This window comes from Myiozetetes cayanensis, unplaced genomic scaffold, assembly GCF_022539395.1.
Source record: "Myiozetetes cayanensis isolate MyiCay16 unplaced genomic scaffold, myiCay2020 scf3, whole genome shotgun sequence".
Taxonomy (NCBI): Eukaryota; Metazoa; Chordata; class Aves; order Passeriformes; family Tyrannidae; genus Myiozetetes; species Myiozetetes cayanensis.
Window position 1 is genome coordinate 54,232,462 of NW_026087521.1, and position 23,038 is coordinate 54,255,499.

The following is a 23,038-nucleotide window of genomic DNA, read 5'->3' on the forward strand; positions in this document are numbered from 1 at the left end:
TGTATATTCTGTAATATAGTTTATTCCTTTTCAGATAATTTCTCTGATAATGTTCCTCATTAACTGCTTCCAAGGTAACTCTCTGATTTGCTGACTTTAAAAAAAATTGGATAAAAGATGAACAAAGAAAAAGATAATTAAAATAAAACTTCAAATACCGGTTTTTGCTAGTTTGCATTAGTTCTTTTGAAACAATGTAAAAGTATGCACAGAATATTTCCTAATAAATTGTGTTTTGTGAAACGTATAAAACATTCCTAGGTGAAAGCTGGAGTGCAGCACAATCAGCAGCTCCAGATGGGTATTCTTTGGGAAATGCTGTTGTATTAAACACAGTCTGATATTTTAACAACTTTGTCCCTGATTAAAGCTTTCGGCACAGAAGACTCTGATACCTAAACAACGAGGCAAACAACTATACCTGTACACCACTCTGCAAGTTTAATTTCTTCACCCTATCAACTTTTTAAAGGTATTTAAGCGAGCCTTTAGGATGCTTAGTCTTAAGGGAGCCGATCTTACCAGCGACCTCCTCTGAGCATCGGACCCTGCCGGGAGGCTCTTTGTGCTGTCCCGAGAACCCAGGCACACAAATAACACCCCACTTTGGAGCGCTCCGACTGCACCCTCCGCGCCACAGCGTTTCTCCCATTGCACGCAGGGAAGCTGTGCTCACCGAACATCCTTTATCCCGCTCGGCCGCTCCCCTGAGTGTCAGGAAATCCCATTTTGCAGCTCCCGCGGACCCCCCAGCGCAGCCCCCCTTCTGCATCTGCATGACAATGGGACCCTAATTATTGGGCCGCGCACTCCCTCCCTGCCTTTCAGGGACCGCTTTTATTCAGGGCACAGGACCAACATACACATCTCAAATCACTTTTAAATTGTGTTTTTCATTTGTTTTTCCCAAACAAACGATCGGCGCGCAACAAACCCTCGGCACACGGGGCCTGAATGCCGAGTGGCCGTGGCTGCTGCTCCTCCTGCTCAAGGACCTGTTCCTGGGTGGCTTTCACCTGTGCTAACCAGACAGGATTCCCCCCTGGATATGTGACACTCCATCAGATATTAAGTCAATATCTAAACTACACAATATTAGAGTCTCCACATCCCTTCCATCCCTCCCCCAGCTGTTTTTTGCTTGCATTAAGAGTGAGCACCCTTGAGCAGGTGCTTTACCTGCCCTCAGACATACTTCAAGACAGCTTTGTTCAGCTCCTCCCACATAAGGATTTGTTTTAATAACACAAACTAACAATTGGATCATAAGCTGAAATTTATATCTCTCTCCTCAGGTACGTTTTCTTCCTGGAGATCCTTCTTCAAGACTCTCCAATATCCTCCATGAACTGTCCCTCAATAAAAAGTAGGAGAGTGATGGACTTTGAACTTACTCAAAAAAATTCTTTAAGCATCATTTCCCATAAAGTATTACCCAATGAACAACTGGATTTTCAACAAAACTAAATTTTTCACAGGCTTAGTGTTTATCTCCCCCCAAACCAATTTTCTGTACAAGAACACAGAGTTACTTTGTTTTTTGCCAGGGCACAAGCTGTCAGCCAAAATATTTCTAATTTTCACTTTCTAAAGTATTTATTTTCAAAAAAATTTTTCTTTTCTATTAGACGGAAAGAATTGTACATGGTATAGGAATAGAGGGGATCTAGAAATACAAACTTTCAGCATTACATATAAAAGCATCTTTTTCTACTTTGTACAGTTTAACTATAGAGTCTCATAGATAATTGACTAGCAGAAAATTATAAATATCCCTATTCTTCATATTTTGATTGGTAGCAGCACTTGATGGCTTCCATATTGAGCAAGGAATGTTTTCTGTAACTCTTGACTCAGGTCTGATCCCACATCTCTTTGTACAACGAGAAAAGGGAAGGGAAATACCACTTCTTACTTTTCGGCCTATTCCTTTATCAGGCTCCGTCAGACCAATGCTGCAGATTAAAATGAACTCATATCTTTTAAAATTCAATACTCTTAAAATTCAAATGGGTAAGACTCTCAGCACAGAAGGCGCTTAAGATATTAAGATATTAAAACCAGGGATCACCCCAGAAAAACAGAGTTGGCTCCCAGAGACATCAACAAATCTTTTTCTTCCCAAACTCCACATAAGTTTCTTTGATAACAGCTCCATCTTTCTACTTTCAAAACTCTGTTTCAAAACCACCAGCATAGAGTTCTGTTTGTATCTTTGCGGCTTTCCCTGAGCTCTCAGTGGTATCCTCTAATCTCAGTGGCCTGACTTTAGGTACAGCTTGAGGGACTCGCTTCTTGGGGTGACACCTGGAGACAATAGGAGCTATGCTCAGCACCTCTTTGAGCATCCTGCCCTAAACACGGTGACTGGAACAACCCAAAGTGAAACCCCTGCACTGGCACACCTTTTTCTGAAGTGTTTGTGTTAGTCTGTTTGTCATAACTAAAATGGAGCAAAGTTCTTCTTTCCACTGTGAAGGTAATTGAAGAACTCTCTACTTTGCAGTGCTGCCTGCACTCAAAACCAGCTAACATGCTGTTGGTAGTTTTATACAGATAAAATTAATTCCCTTTGTTTGGTTAGCTCCACACTTTTCAGAGGAGTAGCCTCCTCCTCCATAGCTCTTGCAGGGCACATTCTGTCTATTCTCAAAGTGATTTGGCCTTAGCTAAAATTTAATTACAGTAAGAAGCTATCTTGTCTCTTTCTTACATGTAGCTATAAGTGAGATTCAGGCTCATTAGCATGTATTCCGTGCTTTTAAAACAGAGGGATTCTTTTAAAACTCTCTGAGAAACATAGCAGCAGAGCTGTCATTGAGTAGGTATGACTGAAAAAGAAAGAATTTTCCCCAAGGAAAATTTCAATTAAAACAAGTAGCTCTTTTTTAAACTTTTTTTTTTTTTTTTTTTATGGAAGAGTAAGAAGTTTAGTTCAAATAAGAAAAGAAGTCTCTGGATAAGTCCATTTCAGTTGGTAAGAACATGGATTTTGAACACTGATTTTGAAGTACAAAAGTAGTCTGAATATTTTCTTTTATCTCATATGAACTGTCTACACATTCACATTTCTAAATAAGCAAGAAAATTTGGATAAGCAATCCTTCCACTACATCAAGTAGCACCATGACTCCTTTCCAATGGAACTGAAGCTGAAACTTTCACAAACCTTTATTTGTATTCTTCCAGATCCCTATTTCAATTTGGCTAATCTGGCTCAATGCACACTACAGAGAAAATAATATGAGGGGCTTTTTTTTTTAAATTATTGAATGCAAGGTTGTACCATTCCCTTTTCTTTGAGTCTTTTGACTGATATGTGGAGTGTGGAAGTGGCAGAAGGAAAAATGTTTAAAAAAATGGAAAGTGAAATGGAACGTATCAATAATTTTTATATTAGAATGTAAAAGTTGTTTTTCGGAAGAGGTCACAAAATGTTCCAAAAGGGAAAAAACCACCCCAAAGAGCATAGAGATCACGAGAATCATCAGTTGTGAGTCATTGTTTCCTTTCACAATTTAATGCAGGTTTAAGAGGCCTGGAGGTATCTTGATGAGAACAGAAGATTGCAAAGGGCCCCTGTGGCCTGAAGTATGGCTCTGTAGCGTACTTCATCAGTAGAAAAGGAGACCAGCAAAACTATTACTCCTGTCCTAAAACCCTATTAACTCTAAAATCATCCAGGAAAAAACAGTCACAAGAGCAAGCATGATGCTCAGTAGAGAACATTATCAGCTTCACAGCACAAGTTCTCAATCTTCAGTGGATATAAGTCCAAAAAAGCCCCAGCCAAACACCAAACCCACGTTTTTTTTCTGGTAGAGCCCAGCCAACCTAATGTATGTAGAGACAAAAAAACTAGTCAAGGGAAAGATGGATGATGCCTTCTTTTGCCTGCAGATGAAAACTGGGGCTACACTGACAACAGCAATTTGACCACCATTCTGAAGAACTCAAATAGAACCACACAGGTTTTCTCAAAACATTTTGCCTTCTGCTGTTTGCAAATGTATGACAGAGGCTGGACAAAGAGTAATACAATGGTTTGGAAATTTCTTGATTGGTGTGTGGGCACTGTTAGAGAAATGCTGGAAAGAACTCCAGCGCAGGAAAGCAGCATGTAGTACAATAATTTCTGAAGTGAAACTTCTAGTTTGGTCTGGATTTCACAGATTATTGGTCTTGTTGCTGGGCAAGTGGCTTATTTTGCTTTCCTGCTCCCTCTTTGCCTTCTCCTCTCCCCCACATCCCCCTCAAAACAAGGATGACTTTTCAGGTGGATTAATGCTCTTATCTGCACTGCAGAAATGCTGGTAATCAGTGCAAAGGAAGCATCTGGTAGAACTGCCTATTAAGAAGGAAGCTAGATAAAATCAACTCTCACTCTCATTTGGGTTTCCATAATATACTGTGACAATGTCTTCTGCACATGAATAGCGGAATAGATGGAACATTTCTGTATTTGTTCCATCAGTTCTAAATTCACTGCCTTTCATTAGCATTGCTTGGCCCTTAATTCCAGTCCCAGAAAACAGAAGGAACCACTATCCCATCTTCTCAATGCCACCGTGTGAAATATGGGCTCTTTGTAACCAAACAGGTCCATGTTCCCATGTTTCTCATGTTCCCATTTAAGGCACATATAACAAACTACCAAAAGTTTTGGCACAACCTATTTAAGGCAACAGATCTAGAACAAAACACAGAAGGAGACTTGTAATAGTGACATTGTAATTTTACTATTAATACAGCTAGCGATGATAAATAATTTCCTTGACAATACTGTCTTGAACTGTGAGACTAAGGGAAGTTCACTACAGTCCTGAATTCTGACCCTATTAAGAGTCTGAAGTCACATCTCATTCACTGCAGATTTCTTTCATCACTTTCTCAGTAGCATCAGAGCGAAATGAAATCCATACATCTCACAGGTTCTCATAAAATGCAAATTAACAAGCTGATGTTTGTATTTTCACTGCAAATTTTTAAAGATAAAATAATTTCTAATTCCTTAATTTTTAAAAATAGAAAAAGCCAAACCTCTCCCAGTTTTATTGTCTGTCTTTAAGGATTCTTGCCCACTTGAGAGTCATAAATAAATAACATGTTTCTACTAACATCTCCCTTCTCCTTCAGAAGAGATATTGCCTCCAAGGTACCCCTAGACAAGTAAGAGTAAGGCCCCACTGCAGCAAATTTCATGTTCCATTACAACACTGTGCTGCAAGGCATGTAATTTTACCCTGATATCAAAATAAAGTAATTTTCTTAAAATACAAAAAATGTAAATGGGACATTCGGCAGTTAAGAAGTTATTTAAAATATACTTCCTAAACTTCTATTTAGGAAATGTGAGCTGCTGAATTAAAGAATTCAGTCTGCACCAATGTCTTGTAACATGAACAAATATATAAATTCCTGAGAGTAAAACTAACATGAAGAGCATTTTGCTTTAGGCAAATGAATAAGAATAGAAATTGCATAAACAGGGAAAAGTAATGGTAAGCTAGAAATTGTCTTGCAATTTTAAAAATAAACAATTTGGTTATTTTAAACTATTTTGGAGTCTTTTTGATTACCTGCTGTCATTAAAAATAAAGATCTGTAATTACTATAACGAGAAAAGATAAGAAAAAAATAGCTATTTTAAAAACAGCTAGATTGGTAATTGTTTCCTCTCTGTGACTAAAAAGGAATCAATATCATGTTTTAGTATATGATGTTTTAACGTTATAATTGTTTAATTCTTAAAGGAAAGATTTTTCTATGTATGTTTTGATATAGTAGAATTGAAAAGCAGCACATTTTTTACTTTATTTCAGCCACATGGTGTTCACCAGTGAAAAGCAAAACAGGTGGTTTTACTCATAAGCTGATACTAACAGCACATTTTAAAGATCATCCAACCTTTATTCAGTGACATACAAATTCTTCTAGTTGTTTCAACTAATAGACATATTATTTCCTTAAAAAATATTAAAAAAGTAAAACTATTGGATATATCAAGTGAGTTGACTTTTCAAACTACGCAGTGTTAAAAACATCACCAAGATGTAGCAACTGATATAGCAGAAAATGAGCACTTGGACATGTTCACACTCATTTTACATGAATGACAAGTTACTTACTTTCATCGTTTGAAACATTCCCCAGAGAGGTGTGACTGGAATAACGTTTGTTTTCACTTTCATTGAGACATCGTTCAATCCAGCTCTCTGCAAAGAACACAAAGATGCTCTTTTTTTGTGTGTTTGGCTTTGCATAAAAAATAAACTGGCAACAGATAAATCTAAATAAAGTACAGGTTTTCAACAGATGGTGTTCTGTAACATTTCTGTTAAAACATGCTCAGTCTGACATTATTTAGCAAGAAAATCCTTTCTTGCTTTCAAACTTAGCTGTTCCTTTGTAATTTCATTTTTTGTTTGTTTGTTTTTAAACTATAGAGGCTCAAACACTTCTGTGTACAAAACAAAGGTTCTCAGGATAATTCTCTCCCCTCCCCATCATGATATATTTAAAAAAAAAAACCAATCAATTGAAACACAGAAATTGCAATAATTTCCAAGTCTTAGCCTGGCAAAGACATATTCCTCAAGTATTTCCACTGGTTTTGAAAAGAATCTTAATGTGTATAGTATGGTATAGTATAATGTGCATATCCATGTGAAGTCTGGTTACAGTGAGGATCAAACTGTGCTCTTTGAATTCCAGTCCTAAGACCCCCCTCACACTGGTGGAGTCCTGGGCCCTACCAAGATCTTTTCCTCACTGGTACGAGTCCAACACAGCAAGTCAGCAGCCACTGAGCTGCCCAAACCTTTGTCAATCCACAGTGCAAACTCAACCACTTCCATCCTCCCTCTGTTCCCACTTTCAATTTATTTCAACCAGTCAGATGAGTTACCTACAGCATTACATTGATTTGACTCTGCTGTTCTTTCTGGAAGCTATAACTTAAATCCCCTGATGACTTTAGAGGATGCACCAGACTCAGCAGTATTTACAGGTCTTCAGGGCAAAAGTTACACCTTCTTATGTGTTTCCTTGGACAAAGATTGAAATATGAGCCCTTGAGTTTGTCTGGAATCCCTGGGTATTGCTACAACAATCTGACTTCCCTCAGAAGGCTATTTTTGAAGGGTGTGAATATGGTCAGAAATGAGCTTATGCTCATTAGAGCTCCCTGCAGACAAAGCAGGAAAAAAAAGGGACAGGTGAGAAGGTAACAAGGGAACCCCACAAGTTACAACAGGAAACAGCCCCACTGAGTGAAGAGAGACACAAGAAATAAGGGGAAACAGACCTCGCTGTCAGCAAACTGCCAGAGCCAGAACCACCTTCAAAGACATGGAAATGGCTTCGGATTCCATTCCATAAGCCCCCCACTCCAGACACATCAGGCTACCTGCTCAGTGCAGGCAGCAGTCTGCCAGCCAGCAAAAGCCCATCACAGCAGCAGACTTGAAGGGAAAGCAGGAACCCAGTGTCTTGGGAAGGCTGCCCATCTGGTTTATAGAAGATAAAAGTTGATATGACTTCGTTTCAGCACTGAATGCCAATAAACAAATAGATGAATAGTCATGACCCAATACATCCTACAGAAAAAAAATGCTTTTTAAACCCAGGTAGTTGCACAGCTTTGTATGTATTGCTCTGTACAACACTCTCCACTGCCACAGAGACAACCAAAAGGGACAATTGCACCTGTGCAGGATTTGAGAAAGCATCTGCTGAGAACCCTTTGAGGTTGATTTCCAGGCCCTGCCACAAGACTTCAGGTACCATTACTTTGTGTACTTCTGGTTTTCGGGTACTGCTGTGGCAGTCCCAGGCTGTTCCCTTCCTTCTGCCTCTTTGTCCTTGTATTCAGAGTAGGAACATGCTGTGGTTTTGCCTTCATCAATACAAGCATGTCCCTGTGTGCATCTCACTCATTCACCATCAAACTGCCTTGTGCCTAAGGACCCTCACACTGCCTCTTCCCTACAGCCTGCTCCTTCGAGGTACTTCCCTGAAAAACAGCAAAAATAACACTTGTTGTCAATAGATTTTTTTTTAAAGGGTATTTCTCCTCCCATCAAATTCAACACAGCTTTGTATAAAAATCACTTTAATGTTGCTGACACCACAATGTAAAACTTTCCAGTGATGCCTGTGCTGTCTGATCATCCCCTGTCCAGTTAGTAACCCACAAGGCTGTGGTGACTCCAGCTTCAAGGTTTTCCCTGCTCACACTGCTCAGCTGCCTCGGGTGGGAGTGTATCACCTCCTTGTCCGAGGGCCAACACAACGATATGGCTGCTTTGTGCCAGATTTCTTTTACTGCCCCAAAACGGAGCAAACAGCATCTCTCCTGTCCCGTTTTAGTGCCACGGGCTGGAGGGCAGGAGCTTGGATCCTCACAGATCCTACAAGGTGGAGAGAAGCGTGCTGCCGAGGGCAACATCAGAGAGAGGTGCAAGAAGCCTTGAGAAAGATTACCCTTCCTCCTCCTCCTCCTTTCAGCACACAGCCATGGCTGTACATAATTCCCTTGGCTCTGAGCCCAGCTGCAGGGAGTAAAAGCAAAGGCAGCTGCCATTAGCGCCAAGGAGAGACCGATGCCCAGCTCTGCCCTTTCTTTTCCTCCCAGCACCGAGAGCTGGGAAGCTGGGACGCATCCTCTTCCCTCGGCAGCGGGGAACTGGCAGCAGCCATTTTTAGCCACATTCCCTGCCTAAGTAGTAGGAAAAAAGGAAACTTTTTAAGTGCCACTTGATAACAATTCCCACCATCCTGGTTCACATGCTATCTCTGATAACTGCACACATCCCCCTTTTCCGCTGGCAAAGAACAGAGTTTACACTGGCAGATATACTCTCTGGAGTAGGGCGCATTTACTGCTTAATTATGTGCTGCAACTCCTTTGGTCCTGAATCACCCCGGTTCAGCTTGCTGCAGCCTGAGTCTGGCTTTCTCTTTGTGGCCTTGCATTTAAATAGCTGATAGAAATTCTTCAAGCCTGAAAAGATACATGACCTGTCTAGCACCAAAGAAAGAAGAAAACTAACTCTTTTGAGCAAAAATGTCAGGGAGTTTATGGCAAATTTGTCAAGTTACTTGGTAAATGACAAAATGTGACAACAGCAACTAACCATTTAAAGGTTGTATTATCTCATAAACCAAATTATTTAAGTATTAATAAATAAATACACATTCTAATTATTATCTTCATTTAATAAGTAGCTATTTTTTACTGTTTTATAATGAAAAACATTTTTACAAGGTTTTAAATTCCCAATATTAATAGCAATGTCTTCAGGTATTAAAAGACAATAAAAATACGACTACAGTTTTGTTAACATTTTAAATATTCCCTTCAGCAGCCTGCAGATCCCAGATACGATAGCATCTGCCTAAATTAAAACCAAAAAAAAAAAAAAAAAGAAGCAGAGCAAACAAAAAGTCAAAACTAAATCTAACTTCTAGAGCTCTGTAAGAGTTAATAGATCCTGCTCCAGCATAACAAACACACTGGGTAAAGCCCTCTATATGTGGAATGCTCTTTTCCTCACGACCATGGATGTACAACTGGGCCACATTGGAGACAGTCCCAGGCAGTCTGGTTCCAGAGCTGCAGGAAAAGGCCCACAGTAAACCCCTGGTGTCACTAGGCTGAGGTTCCATCCCTTGCTCCCACGGCTGACACCAATCATACTACATATTACTGTTCTAAACACGCATTGAGTCATATGGTGTGGAAGGTTTAACGTGATTAAAGCCTAAATTATTGCACTTGGACCTTACAAACTTCTCACAGACGGGTTTTCACGTCAGGAACAGTCACAGAGTAATGGACAGTTCAGACATCGACAAAGTAGAAGTGCATATCCGACTTCATTAACTGGTGAATCATTAACACAACATGTGGAAACCCAAAATTTCTAGCAGGAGATGCTTGTGAGAGCAAAAAAAAATACATCCCGTCTAGTACAGGCTGTATTTTTACTCACTGCACTTCCAGTGTATCAAGCCTTAAGGCATTTCCTCCCTCCCTCAGAGACTCCTTCCCACCCTAAGCCCCAGCATATTGTACCCTCAGTTGTACCGGGACAGTGGTTGGAGCAAGAGTCACCCCTAGTCAAAAAACATCCAGGCAAAGTAAATAAATCAATTAGTATCTAGTAGTAAAATGTAGTATAGTCACATGCTGATAGCTCTGGACTGTGATACAGCATGGAAACTATCACAATTCTATTAGCAAAGAAAGCAAATAGTGTTCTTAATGGCATTTTGAAGCTACACCTTTAAATATAAGATCAGCTATTTAATTTCTCAAAGATCAAGCCTGAATTATAGTGAAACACACAACTGTGTTCCTCAGCCTTCAAAGTTTTACTGTATAATTTTGTATACTACTGAATACAAACACATTGTGTCTTCTGCAGGATTCCTACGTGAGGGAGAGGAGATGGTTACTCAAATTACAATAATTTTTCCCATTGTCAATTTCCTGGCAGAATAACTTACTGTGACAAACAAATAATATAAATTGTTCCCAATAAAGTGCTGAAAGACGGATTAAAAGAGAAGTGTGGAACTACTTCTGGCCCTCATTTTACCTCTTCTCTTTTTGATCCTTATCTTGCTAAGGCTGAAACATCCACTGAGCCTCAAGCACAAGAGTATTTCACCTCCATTAAATGTGCCCACCACACTTTTAACAACAGAAGTTTAAACTGAACTTGTTTTCAAAAGCAGGCAGAGCAGAGGCCTGTGTAGTTTGCCCTGTTCCCACCACGGCTCTTCTCCTCACACCAACAAGCATATTTCTATTTGTATGGTGTTTCAAACATTGAGCTGGGAAGGCACGCCCAGTATTCCCCAAAATAGATGGAAACACATAAGAGCTGCTCAGTGGTAGGAGCTTACATGAAGTTTCAGAAATGAGAAGCACAAATCTTTTTTCAAATATAACTTTGACAGGTTATTTTGACATGGTATCTTCTTCAGAAGGAAGTGTTTGCTCCTAGAAGACACCTTTGCAAAGGCTTCTTCCTACAGAGCCTCAGTTGAGGTGAGAGAAATACAACAGAGGTGCCTGTGTACTGCCAGTACATTTAACTGAGATAATTACTCCCTCTTGTTTGTATTGGTTATTGGCTTAGCATATTTGCAGCCCAGAAAAGAAAGCACTCATTGCTCCCTCCTGTGCGTGGCCACAGCAAGAGCAGTGCAGGAACCACCCAGGCTCTGTGGAGGAGATGGACCTGATCACAGTTGGCAGTGGCTTCTGCTGCTCCTGTCCTGCCAGGAGGGTTAAGCATTGCTCAGTAAACAGCACAACCTGTAATCAGATTCTCCTCTGGCCTTTGTGAGACACTGTGTCCTGCTCAGCACCCAAACAGGATGCCAAAAGCTGCTGGAGGGGCTGTGCTGCACGGCTGGGAGGAGAGGGTACCCAGAGCCACTGGCTGCAGCCCTGAGGGCGTGTGTGTGCATCCTGCAGGGAGATTAAGAGGTTTTACAGGCAGAATGAAACTCTGTGGTCTCCTAATCTGAGCTGCATTTTGCTCTCCTCATTCCCTCCAGTGGTGTGAGCAGCACTGGTTTTCCCCAGTTACACCACATTCTCTGATCGGGATGTAGTTGTATCACTGGCATAACTGTGAATTGCTTTTTTTTCTGAAACTGTATGAGAATCCCTGTGTCCTGGAGAGATAGTCAAGGCTTTTGGTAATCACAATATCAGTCTGCCCAATCATTTATTTCACTACAGCCCTAGCAATGGCACGAAAACCCCTCTCAGAAGCCTTCAGCTCTAGATTGGTTCTACCATTCCTCATTTTAAAGCAATTCGCAAATAAGCCTGACAATTTACTTAGTGTGCTGCACATGGACCAGCATTTCTTCCCCATAAGTTTGCTTGTCACTGAAGTAGTTATCACTGGAATAAGAATAAAAGGTTTGCTTAGCTATGTACCAACTTGGATGGCACAGCTGCAACAGTCCAGTTCCTTATTTGTATTCACGATTGCTCTTGTAATTTTTTCCCTAGTTTTTCAAGGCAAATATAGAAAAAAACCCCACTAGTAAGTAGCTGTGAACAAAGGTATATAAAATATAAAGGGACTATAAAATTTTTGTGCATTTACAAGAAGACATGTTGGAAAAATGAATACTCAGAAGCGATGACAGGCTTAATTTTACAGTTCCAGTGACAGAGGAGGAACTCCTCTCATGCATACAGAGTCTTAGCACCCCTCTGAGTTATTTGTTCGTTGTTCTCAGAGGGGAGAGTTACTCATCTCTTCCCACAGCATCTCTTTGCCAAGTGTTTCAGTACTGAGCTGGCCAGCAATACTGCCTCGCTGCTCATCTGATCTGTTAGACCAAGAGAAAGTGGTTGCAGACAGCAGGTTTAGCAGGTAAAAGCAGTGACTCAGAAGTTCAAGACGCTGACTGAAGATTGTGGAACCTCCCATTTCCAGTTTGATAGCCCATGTTACTAAGTGGATATAATATTTTTCAGTGGACTTGATGGGATATATATATGTATCTGTCTGCATGATTCCTCAAGCTTTTCCCTTCAGAGCTGATCTTGCTGAAGAGGGTCTGAGACATGCCAGCACCCCACACACTGTTCCTGCTGTGTTGCACCACTGCAGTGGACAGAGAACTTCTAACCTCTACAGCCATAAAATTCATATTGTCTGAGCAGTCTGCCTGTTTTGGCCATCCCTTAGAGGGCTGCAAATCTAATTTCTAAATGCTATAGGAAAGTAAAGAAAAAATGAGCCAGTACATCTAATATTTTGATGGAGGCAAGTGGAGACTACACCTCGTAGCACTTCAGTGTCTTGCATCAATTTGTCATCGCACCTTAGAAGACAAATCACTGGTTTAAAAGTCCCTTAAAGGCAAAAGAGATGATCCCTTTCTCTCAGGAGTAATGATTACGAGATAGACCTGAAGTCTGACCCTCAGACTATTAAAAGCCTATTCTAGTACCTGCTGTGCATAACATTTGATCTGAGTAGAAGCAGGATCCTGCTCTGTCTCTCTCACACCTCGCAGAACAGCACTCCTGGTTACAGGCACGTCTGCCACCTGAGAAGTAATGCTGCTGGAGTTCTCTACAGGTTGGTTACAGCAGCACATTTAAAGCTTTTAAAGAACCACTCTACTTGAAAGAAAGCAAACAAAAAAACATTTTATCTCCAAAAGCTCTCTTGCTTGTAAAAGCAAGACCTGAACAAGATCTTGTAGCTTACCCTTCACACAATGTTATGAAAAACTGTGCACCTGTACCATGACAGGGCTTGGCAGCCACTGGCTCCCACTGAGGGTATTAAATCCCCTATAAACCAAAATCGAGCAGAACAAGCTGTTTGGGACAGCCAATCACACACAGAGGAATTTTCTAAGATGTATGTTTTCATAGGTGATGTAATCAAAATCTCCCTCCTCTCCACTGTCAAACGAAAGGTTTGTGAGACCATATCAGGGCATATCATCCAACTGCTGTTCCCTCTGATTGCTTCAGCACACAGACACTCCTGGTTCACAAACCAGCTCCTCTCTGACCATCGAGGAGGACCTGCCATAGAGAGCCTGGTTTTGCTCCTCAGTGTGTCATTCAGTGCTACTGGTCAGCAAGGCACATTCCCTTCAGTCAGTGTGTGTGAGCTGTCAGGAACTTCTTCAAGCTCTACAGGAAATCATGCCAGTGTCCTCCTTGGTCCTGGATAGCCATCTTCTGTTCTTCCAAGAGACCTTCTCCTCAGGGATGACAGTGACACATGGCCTTGGTGCAGATGGCAGAGCCGCTTCCCTGACAAGCTGCCAGATACCTTGGTGTTTTGTTTGCTAATCTAACTTTTTATTTCATTTCCAGCAGGGCAAAATGTCAGGCACTCTTGTTGCAGTCCTTTCTTTTGTTCTTATTTCTTGGCATACAATTCTATTGGAACTATTTCAGGGTTAATGGACATTGGTCCAGAGCACTTACTGGATGTTGGCAGGAATGTTTTTGTTCCTTTTCTTTGACTTGAGATTGTGGTAAAGCATTGTGAAGATTCGCCTTGATATCATAAGAATGCAAAGAATGACTATCTTGAATGTGAGAGAGCTCCTTTTTTTTTTTTATTTAGCCAGGTCTTTGCTCCTAGTACTGATTTGCTACTAAACTATTTGATAAAGTATCTAAAATTGGCATACCATGTTTAAACTGATTACAAAAAGCACCACAGTTGATAATTTAACTCCTCCAGAATACTTCAGTAGGAAAACTGGAATTTATGAGGTGTTGCATTCTTCTTACCCTTTGCACTCTGCAGAAGTTCTTCTAAATATGATCCTTTCATTTAAGTACTCTATCAACAATTCTCCTTATTAAGAAACTGCACCCCAAACATAGATCAAGCACCCTCAAAGCCCTAGAATACAAGATGCCTTTGCACATTGATTCTGGTGTTTTGGGCAGCCTCAAAGCATGCATCAGACAAGACTTGTGAAGTTCTACCTATTCCCCTCTCTGGAATCACAGAACATATTGCTATTGCATTTCCAGCTCAACATGCACGTGAATTAGGGAGTAGCCCTTTTCCTCTCCCAGTCACACACAGATGCTATCTACTGTTGGATTTTGAAAAGTAAATTTCACCAGACCAGTAAATGGCCGCTTGGTTTTTGCTTTATCAAGGCCATGGCCATTACTCATTTAACAGCAAAGCAAACCTCACTTGGTCTGATTTCAGTGCAGTGACATTTCCTCAAGTTCCCATGGGATCATTTAGGCTAGTGACACCAGTATCTGACCAATTCAGCTCTGCAGAGCTGAACTTTAACTTACTGTGCAACATTCAGCCAATCTTTTCATCAGTAAGATCATCACACACATCATGTGCCTTCCAAGCACCAACTCTGCACACAGCAAAATGTACCCTCATGCTTCCACAACATGATGTGTTACAGCTCCCCAGTCCTCCAGGGTCTGCTACATGAATCAGTGCAAATGCTATCACTGTCTCTGATTTAGCTGCAATGTTTCCTTCCAAGGAAATGCAAACATGCCTCTTGATCATTGCCAGACCTATTCTTTCCCAGAAAAAAAGCTCAGCGTCTCTTGATGCCCTTTGTGCCCCAGATTCCATTAACTTCTTATGCTATAGAATTAATGTGAGACCCACAAGAGAGCTCATAGGGCCTTAATTTCTGGGTACCTTGCACAACATCTCTCATGCTCACGCATAGCCAGCAGTCTCTGGTCATTAGCTTTTGGGTTAAACATTCCCAGCTGCTACCATAGTCCCTCAGTTCATCAGTGTGTATGAGAAGACATAGTCCTCAAGTCCTTAATTCAGCTCTTCTTCACCAGTGCACAAGGCTGGAGTCATTTGGCTGAACAGGAAGGCTGTGACTCAACAAGAAACAGAATTTGCATCAAGTACCCATGAAACATTTCCCTCTGCCTCGGGAGCTGACGAATCCAGCAGACAGGCCAATTTGGCACAGAGGCAGCAGTACATCAGTAAGACAGGCCCACAAAGATGACAAAATGACAAGATGGGAGGCATAGGTGGAAGATACACAAAACCCTGGATGTGGGGCTCAGGGAGGCAAGAGGAGAGGGAGAAGGCTGGTTGTTGGAAATGAGATGAAAAAGAAAAGGAAAGGAAACAAAAGAATGAATGAGAAAGAAAAGGGCATGGTCAGAAATAAAGGTTAGGAGAAAATAAAGTAACTATAGAGAGGAGAATTTTTTTTTTGTTTTAAATTGGGAGAAAAGACGTCAACTTCTGAAGGAATGGGGCTACAGTAAATATTTCTCATCAGAAACAGCATCCAGTAAGGCAGACTGAAAGAATATAAGAAGACAGACAGATATGTATAAAGAAAACTCAAATGTCAGGACATAATCACAGCAGCAAGAGACAGACAGAAAGAAGAATGTGAATCAAAAGAAGGAGACACTGCATTTACTCAAATGGTGGCCACCTTTCCTCACTTTATGGATATCTATTCCAAATCTAGCTGTTGCTCACTACTGTCAAAGGATGCAGCCATCACATTATTCACAACAATTTTGTGGGCAAATATGGCACAGCAGACAGAAACAAATGAACAGTGCTTCTTTCAGCTCTCAGGCTGCACCCAGAGAATATCTGCCTACCAAAACTAGCAGAGGGGACATTAACAAATCTCCATAACATAGCCCTACAAAAATTGGTACCTCTTTGAACTATTCTGCGTATACCGAACAAACATATCATGCTATTAATTTTATAGTCTAAGTGTGGTTGACAAAAAGTCTTTGCTAGGTCCCAGCGTGTCTAGACTTACAGATTTGTAAACCTTGTATGAATGTAGTCCCTTCCACACTGTGTCTTCCCTCCCCTCAGAAAGTACCATGAAAGTAGACCAGTGCTTTTAAAACTAGGAGCCTGGCTTTTCTGAGAAGTCTCCAGTCTCCTCTGAACAATGTGCAAAGCAAACTCAGGGAGGGAACATGAAAAAAAAAGAGAAGTCTTCTTTCCTCCTTCTTTTTTTGCCCAAGACTCACCAAAACAAGAGTCTAGTATTGAATATTCAGGACTGAATACTAACTGCTCAATAGACGGTCTGTTTGCAGAGCTCAAAGTGGAAACGACCCAGCAAGGAGGAGAGGTGAACACACTGCTCCATCCATGTGATTAAACCGCTCTGTAAATGCAGTCCTCCCCGATTCTCCCCGCTTGTTACAATGGAGGCCATTTGCTACCCCTACCACAACTCATTTTAAAAAGTGTTTGCATTAGAGGGGCCCCTGCACCAGTACTGTCCCTGTGACTCCACATTTAGGAGAGAGCAACTTTGGGAAACCTGTGCTAGCCAGTCAGTCCAACCAGCAGGATGTGTTATTGCCACTGTTTGGGAGAAAGGAAGAACAGAGCACAGTTTACAGAGGAGCAGAGTGCCCTTCTGAGAGCAATCTCTGCTCTCAGCCCGCAAAAGGCACGGAGTGAATCTCACCTGGCAGCTGCCTTGGTCTGCCACGGATCTCAGAGGTCTCTTTAGCACTCCTCCCCTGAGTTAGGACATTATGGTGTCACACAGTGAGCACCCAGGAGACCCACCTAGGACACAGGCTGGCGTGCAAACACAACACGCCATTTAGCAAATGTGCCATTTGCACTCTGCCTCTCCTAAGGCCAAATTTTCCTTGATGACTAAAACATAGCTGATTCTACCCTTGACCCCAAGAGACCCAAAAGAAGCAACCTTTTACTTACACAAGGCACACACTGCAGACCTGTCGTGACGAGAATTCCTGGCCTGGCTCTTGCACCACGCCTGCCCCGATGGGATCTCTGTCGCATACACAGCACTGGGCACAGCTCCTCTCCTGCTGCCCCCGGGGTGCCAACAGTGTTAGCCAGCAAATCTCTGGCCCACTGCTTGGCCCAGTCTGACAGAGATGGAGGGATGTGCTGGGAGACGAGTGAGTCTCTGCATGGAAGCCCATTCCCTCCAGCCACGACATGAGCCTGTGCACCCAGGAATGCCCATCGCAGGAGCAGGCAGCTCTCATCACAGAGTAGTATGGTACTGCTGTACCCCGACACAGGGCACTCATGGAGCAGGACTCTGCTTCCATATTTTCTTGCACCACGTTTTTTTAAAGGGTCCATCAAGCCACTGCCACCTTAAGGACCAGCCAGGAACTTTTACTTCCTCGTGTCACTCAAGTTTTTTTTAAGGGATAAAGAAACAGTAGGGATTTTACTTTCCTCAGAGCAGCAGAGATAGCAACAGTCAGGAAGAAGGCAACCACTAGTTAGCAGCATTAAATACTCATTTGCTTAATTAGGACATCCTGACACATGCTGATGGCTAAAATGAATGTCAGATGAGAGTGGGAACCACACAAGCCAGGTTGTTGAGAATTTTTTTCCCCTTTGAAGGATTGGATTTTGCCTACTTCCTACAACCAACCATCCATGATTTTAATAAACAAATGGTCTATTTCTGAAAGATCTGAGAATATTAGGAAAAGATACAACCTTTCTTGCTTTTCCTCTGACACACAGGAACTTTTGGTCTTTTGCAGCAGATTGCACCTGTGTTATAGAGGGCTGAAAAGTGTCGTTGGTTGTAAAAAGGATGTTCTGTGGCATTTTTTCAATCAGGTATGCATTGCTGTCACCGTGGGGAACCTGCCTGTGGGACACAGGTGGTTCCTCCGAGCATTGAATGACCACTCATGAGATCTGACTAGTGAATTGGGATTGCCCTCCAGCTGTAGCTGAGGTAGTTTAAACACTTCTGAAATAGTTTAGCAATTAAAATGGTGTGTGGGGGGGAGAATATGTTACCTCTTCTAACATTCAGTGTTATCTGTATTTACCTCTACTTTTTGCCTTTTACGCTAGTTTTAATTTTGTTTGTCACTCCATTTCTGGTATTTTATTATTTTATAAGTGTAGCATGAGCTATGAGATCTGAATTTACAGATCTATACAAGAACAGAAAGCTCGTGTCTGTTTTGTTGACTTGGAGATCTCATTTGCAAACTTATATTTGCAGATAAGACATTTTTCATATAATGAATTTTACCTGACTTAATACAAGCATCTCTAAGTTTTGCCCCAAGTAACCAAACCAGAAAAAAATGGCTGCATTGAAGGAACCAGGAGAGTCTGAGATTATAATTCTAAGGAGTGAATGTTTAAAAAGAGAAGAAAGAAGGTGAGAGACAAGTAGTTCTATTTCTAGACACTCTATTCTTTTTTTTTAAAAAAAGGCAGTAATTTTTAACACTCAAACCTTGCAGTTCTTAATTCTAGGCAAATATCCTTTCTTTTTTTTCTAGATATGATCTCAGCATGCAAATCAAAGCTCCTAGAGAAGAGAATTTTGTGTTTCTAAGTGTTTGAATCCCTGCCATGGGGTTCATGAGCACTCAAAGCTTCAGCACAAAGTTTGTAGGAGCGATGATCACAGCATCTGACTACAGCAAGTCCAGAAAACTGATGAAATCCCAGCATATGTCCCCAGCCTACTGCTCTGAAATGAATGCCTCTAATCCCCAGGGCTGTAAGGTTCAGGGAATCACTCATTCAGAGAATGTGCCAGCTATCTAAGATATATTGTTTGCCGTTATGATAATATTTGGTATCCTGCACAGAAATGCTCAGGATAAGCTGCTAATTAATTGTGAACACATCATTCATAGGTGTGAGCGAACTCCTTGGTTCCTATAACAACTTTCATCTCAGAAAAATTAAGTTCAATTACCAATAAAATAAAACAGAAAGCTAAACTGTAGCTGAAGCGAAGGAAATGAGACAGCGCTGAGTCCTGCTTTTCGGTCTTGAGGCAATTTGAACTGCAAATGAGCTTTCTTTTACTGGGTACAGTGACAGCTAAAGCTATATTTAACCCTCTCCCCTTTTTCCTGATTTCAAATTTATCAGAAAGGGAAGAATGGGCAAAAGGATTTAACCCAACGCTTATTTATATACAGAGAATGAAGCCACAGCTCTTGCAACAAGCAAGACAGACTCTGGCACCGACTTAATGCACAGCTTCTAAGACTGGCTAGTATTTTATATCTAACAAACTGTTCTTGCTGCTAATCTCCTGAGAGAAAATAAATGTAAATGAAGACAGGATGGTACTGCTAGTTGTTTATGTAAAATGGCTACAATTAAGTTGTTACACACTCCAGCTGTGGGGAGGAAGCAGTATGTGCTAACCCTGAGCACCTGCTGCCTCTCAGGCACACACATGGACTTCAACAGGTGTTTCCCTTGTGAAGCCATTGCAGAAGCAGGACCCATCTCTAACAGCAAATTGCACCACAGTTCTGAAAGCTCACAGAAACTCTTTGGCACATACATATAATTCTGTAGGACCTAAAAGATGTGTGTAAACATGCCTGCAGTACAGACATATTAAAAAACCTATGCAGGCCTCCCCTACCTTAATCATTGCCACGTACTCCTCCTTCCTACACTTGTTATCTATGGAATCGTTCAGCCATCAAATATCCTTTATGCTATCCATCTTCCTAACTAGTATGTTAGCAATCAAATCCCCTGGCTGCTGGGATGTTGGGCTCCAGCAGGGTTGGATCGTACTGAGTATTCATTTTCAGACACAATGAAACAAATAGAAAATCCAGCCCAGATGCAGGGAAACAGGCAAGTGGGTGAACTTAGAAAATTCACAAACCTCAGTCCTCACAGAACTGTGAGCTAATTATTTGGACTTCAATGTCACCTCAAGTATCTCCAAAGGACTGACCTTATATTTGTATTAGTTACATGACAGCCCACCAATACTGTTAAGGCATTGTTATGAACAGTCAAGCCCCAGATGTATTTAAGGCCACCTCTTCAAAAGTCTTGATCTGAAGAGGTACTATCATTTCGTCACCACGTAGATTTCAGTGATCCCATGATTTGATCCTTAATTTGCTACAGTGAAATCCTATGTATGGAAATAACATCCCAGGGGATGCACTTCCTTTTGGCTGTCCTAACTTGCAAACCAGTTGTAAATTAAGGTGGAAGAAGGCAAAGGTGTTTACGTTCGGAGATGCTGCAGATTTCACAGCTATGCTAACCTTCGTCCTTGCCTGCACACTCAATGCATCAGTGGCCGAAAACCAGACTTATTTTCTAAAAGCAAACAAGCCAGCAACTGTGATGGAAGCAGAACACTGTTTCACTGACTTTCTGTGGGACAGTTCTAGCAGCATCACAAGTATCTTAGCACAAAATAGTCTCTTCTAATTTCAAAAAGATCTTTTGCTCGATATATGTTTACTATAGTAAAGGTGCAAAGGCGATAGACCAACTGAGTCGGCGGGTTTCTTTACAGTCTCAAACCCAAAAGTTTCATCTCTCTGAATCCAGAGTCCCTTCTGTAATGAGGGTTTAACTCCAATAAAATCTTGAGGACTATAAACCCTAAACTGCAACTTAAACAAATGAAATAGTTTCCTACAGTTCTCTGGCTATTCTTATGCAAACGCTTGTTTTAGTTCTTTTTTCTCTCCGTCCTTTTAAAGACCATTTCTCTACTGCAGGTAAATAACAGATTGCAGCGCAGTGAAAAGTGTCACAATACCCCCTCCCTAAGGATTTTAGAATCAATTCATTAGCAGGCAAATAAAACTAATAAAACCGTTCTTTTCTCTGAGTCAGACTTAGAAGATAAACTTCTTAGTTCAAGGAAATTTTGACCAAATTACAAACCTCTAAAAAAATTCCTACAGATTTTACAGAGTTAATAAAACCCCCTTAGGAATGAATACCTGATCCTGTGATGGGACTTGCATTTAGATCCCAGTTCTGCTGCTACTGAAGGCAAAGGGAGCTGCCAAGGATCAGGCCCTTCAGTGCAAATGTTGCCTGCAGGATCTCCACAGCCAACAGGAAAGAAAACACTTTAAATTGGGTTAATTTTTTTTCTCCTGCTCCATTTCTTTCATGTGTGAAATCTTTTAAGATACAAAATAACACAGGACAAATACTCAGGTTCAACTACATAAAGAACCAGTGGTATTTCTTTTGCATCTTTATATCATATCAAATTTAGGATTCAAAAGAATCGTTGGATCATCTTAACCGCACAGCAGGTAAGAGCTTTTATAAACACAAATTCTAGAACAGTAAAGAACATTTTTTTACTTAATGGAATAAAAATAAGTCACTTTTTTGTTTAAGTATGAAAAATACTCCAGGAAAGTAAGGGTGGAAAAGGCCAATAGCAAGTTTCCTCTTTACTATGTTGCAATAAACAAGGCAAATAGTTTTCAGAAGCAAAATCAACCATTCGTTTGGATTAAACAAATCGGAAAGTAGGATCCCATGACTCAGCATCACACATACATTCTGAAATGTCACAGCTCCCTTCCCGCGTAGCATTCAAGTACTTATTACCAATACTGGTATTTAATTAATTGAACCAGGATATGAAAGCCATTAATTCCCTTCAATCAGTGCTTATATGCTAGATCCTTTCAAACGGCAGGCTCGTAGCAAAGGTCACCCACCACTGCTGCAACACCCGCCTATGTTGATAAGAAGACAGACTGAAATCTGGCCACTGCCACAAAGTTTTCAACCGGGGCAGTGGAACCAGCTTTTCGTGGTTCAAACAAACTGCTTTAAGGGCCTAATCCCAATGTCCTTGACAGCACTGAAAAGCTTTCTGCTCAGTTTAATGGGCTTTGGATCAGCTCCTAAGTCTCAGCTTCACGTCCCAAGGACCTCATCCATCTAGCACTTGGAAATCAGTGGAGGTTTTGCCTGGCTCCAACACTGAAATAACGAGGGATAGTTATTGAGTTGTGCAGAAAAGTTGCGCTCCAAGAACGCGCCTCTCTTTCCTTCTTCTCCAGCTCCCTGAGCGGGCGCTGTCCCGGGGATGCCGCGGGAAGGGAGGTTGGCAGCCCCCCGGAAATCCACACCGCCCCGCGGCCCCGCACGCCGCTCCCGACCGGGCAAAGCCCCCGAGAGCCCGGCGGGGCGTCCTGCGTGGGAGAGCTCCCTTGGGGCGGCGCGGGGGGGCCGGGCACCGGGGCCAGGGCTCTGCCCCGCCGGCAGCGCCCCGCACTCACCGTGCCGATGTCACTAGGGGGGGCTGCGGCTGTGGAAACCCGCGATTGACCTCAGGGCAGCCCGCAAAGCCTCCTTCCCCCGGCCCAGCAGCCCCTCGGGGCGCCCTTGGGCGCTGGCCCCCAGCACCCAGCCCGCCGGTGAGCTCTGCCGGGGGCTGGGAAGGGGTCCTGGTGTGGCGGTCCCAGGTCCCCCGGCAGGCTCCGGGCACGGAGGGGTCGGGTTGCCGACGGGGCTGAGGGGTGAGAGCCGGGCCGAGCGCAGGGCAGGCGGAGCAAGCCCCAAAAGCCAGACACGGCCCTCCCGGGATGAGTCCTTTGTGCCCCACAGCGGAGGGGCGGGGTAGCCCCGGAGGGGGCTGCACACTTCTCCCGGCGGCTCCCGGCCTGGCTGGGGGCAGGTACGAGCCCGAGAAACTACCCCAGGGGCGAGCGGGAGCCTGACGC

General features: G+C 42.2%; 1 protein-coding gene across 3 annotated transcripts in view; it reads right to left on the reverse strand.

Annotated features, from left to right (window-relative positions):
- The window catches only part of RFX4 (regulatory factor X4), a 91,523-nt gene that overhangs the window by 65,416 nt on the left and 3,069 nt on the right, over positions 1–23,038 (reverse strand). For all 3 annotated transcript variants that reach the window (XM_050324658.1, XM_050324657.1, XM_050324659.1), the window contains exon 2: positions 6,129–6,215. In XM_050324658.1, coding sequence (XP_050180615.1) covers positions 6,129–6,215 — 87 coding nt within the window. The remainder of the gene's footprint in view (positions 1–6,128; positions 6,216–23,038) is intronic.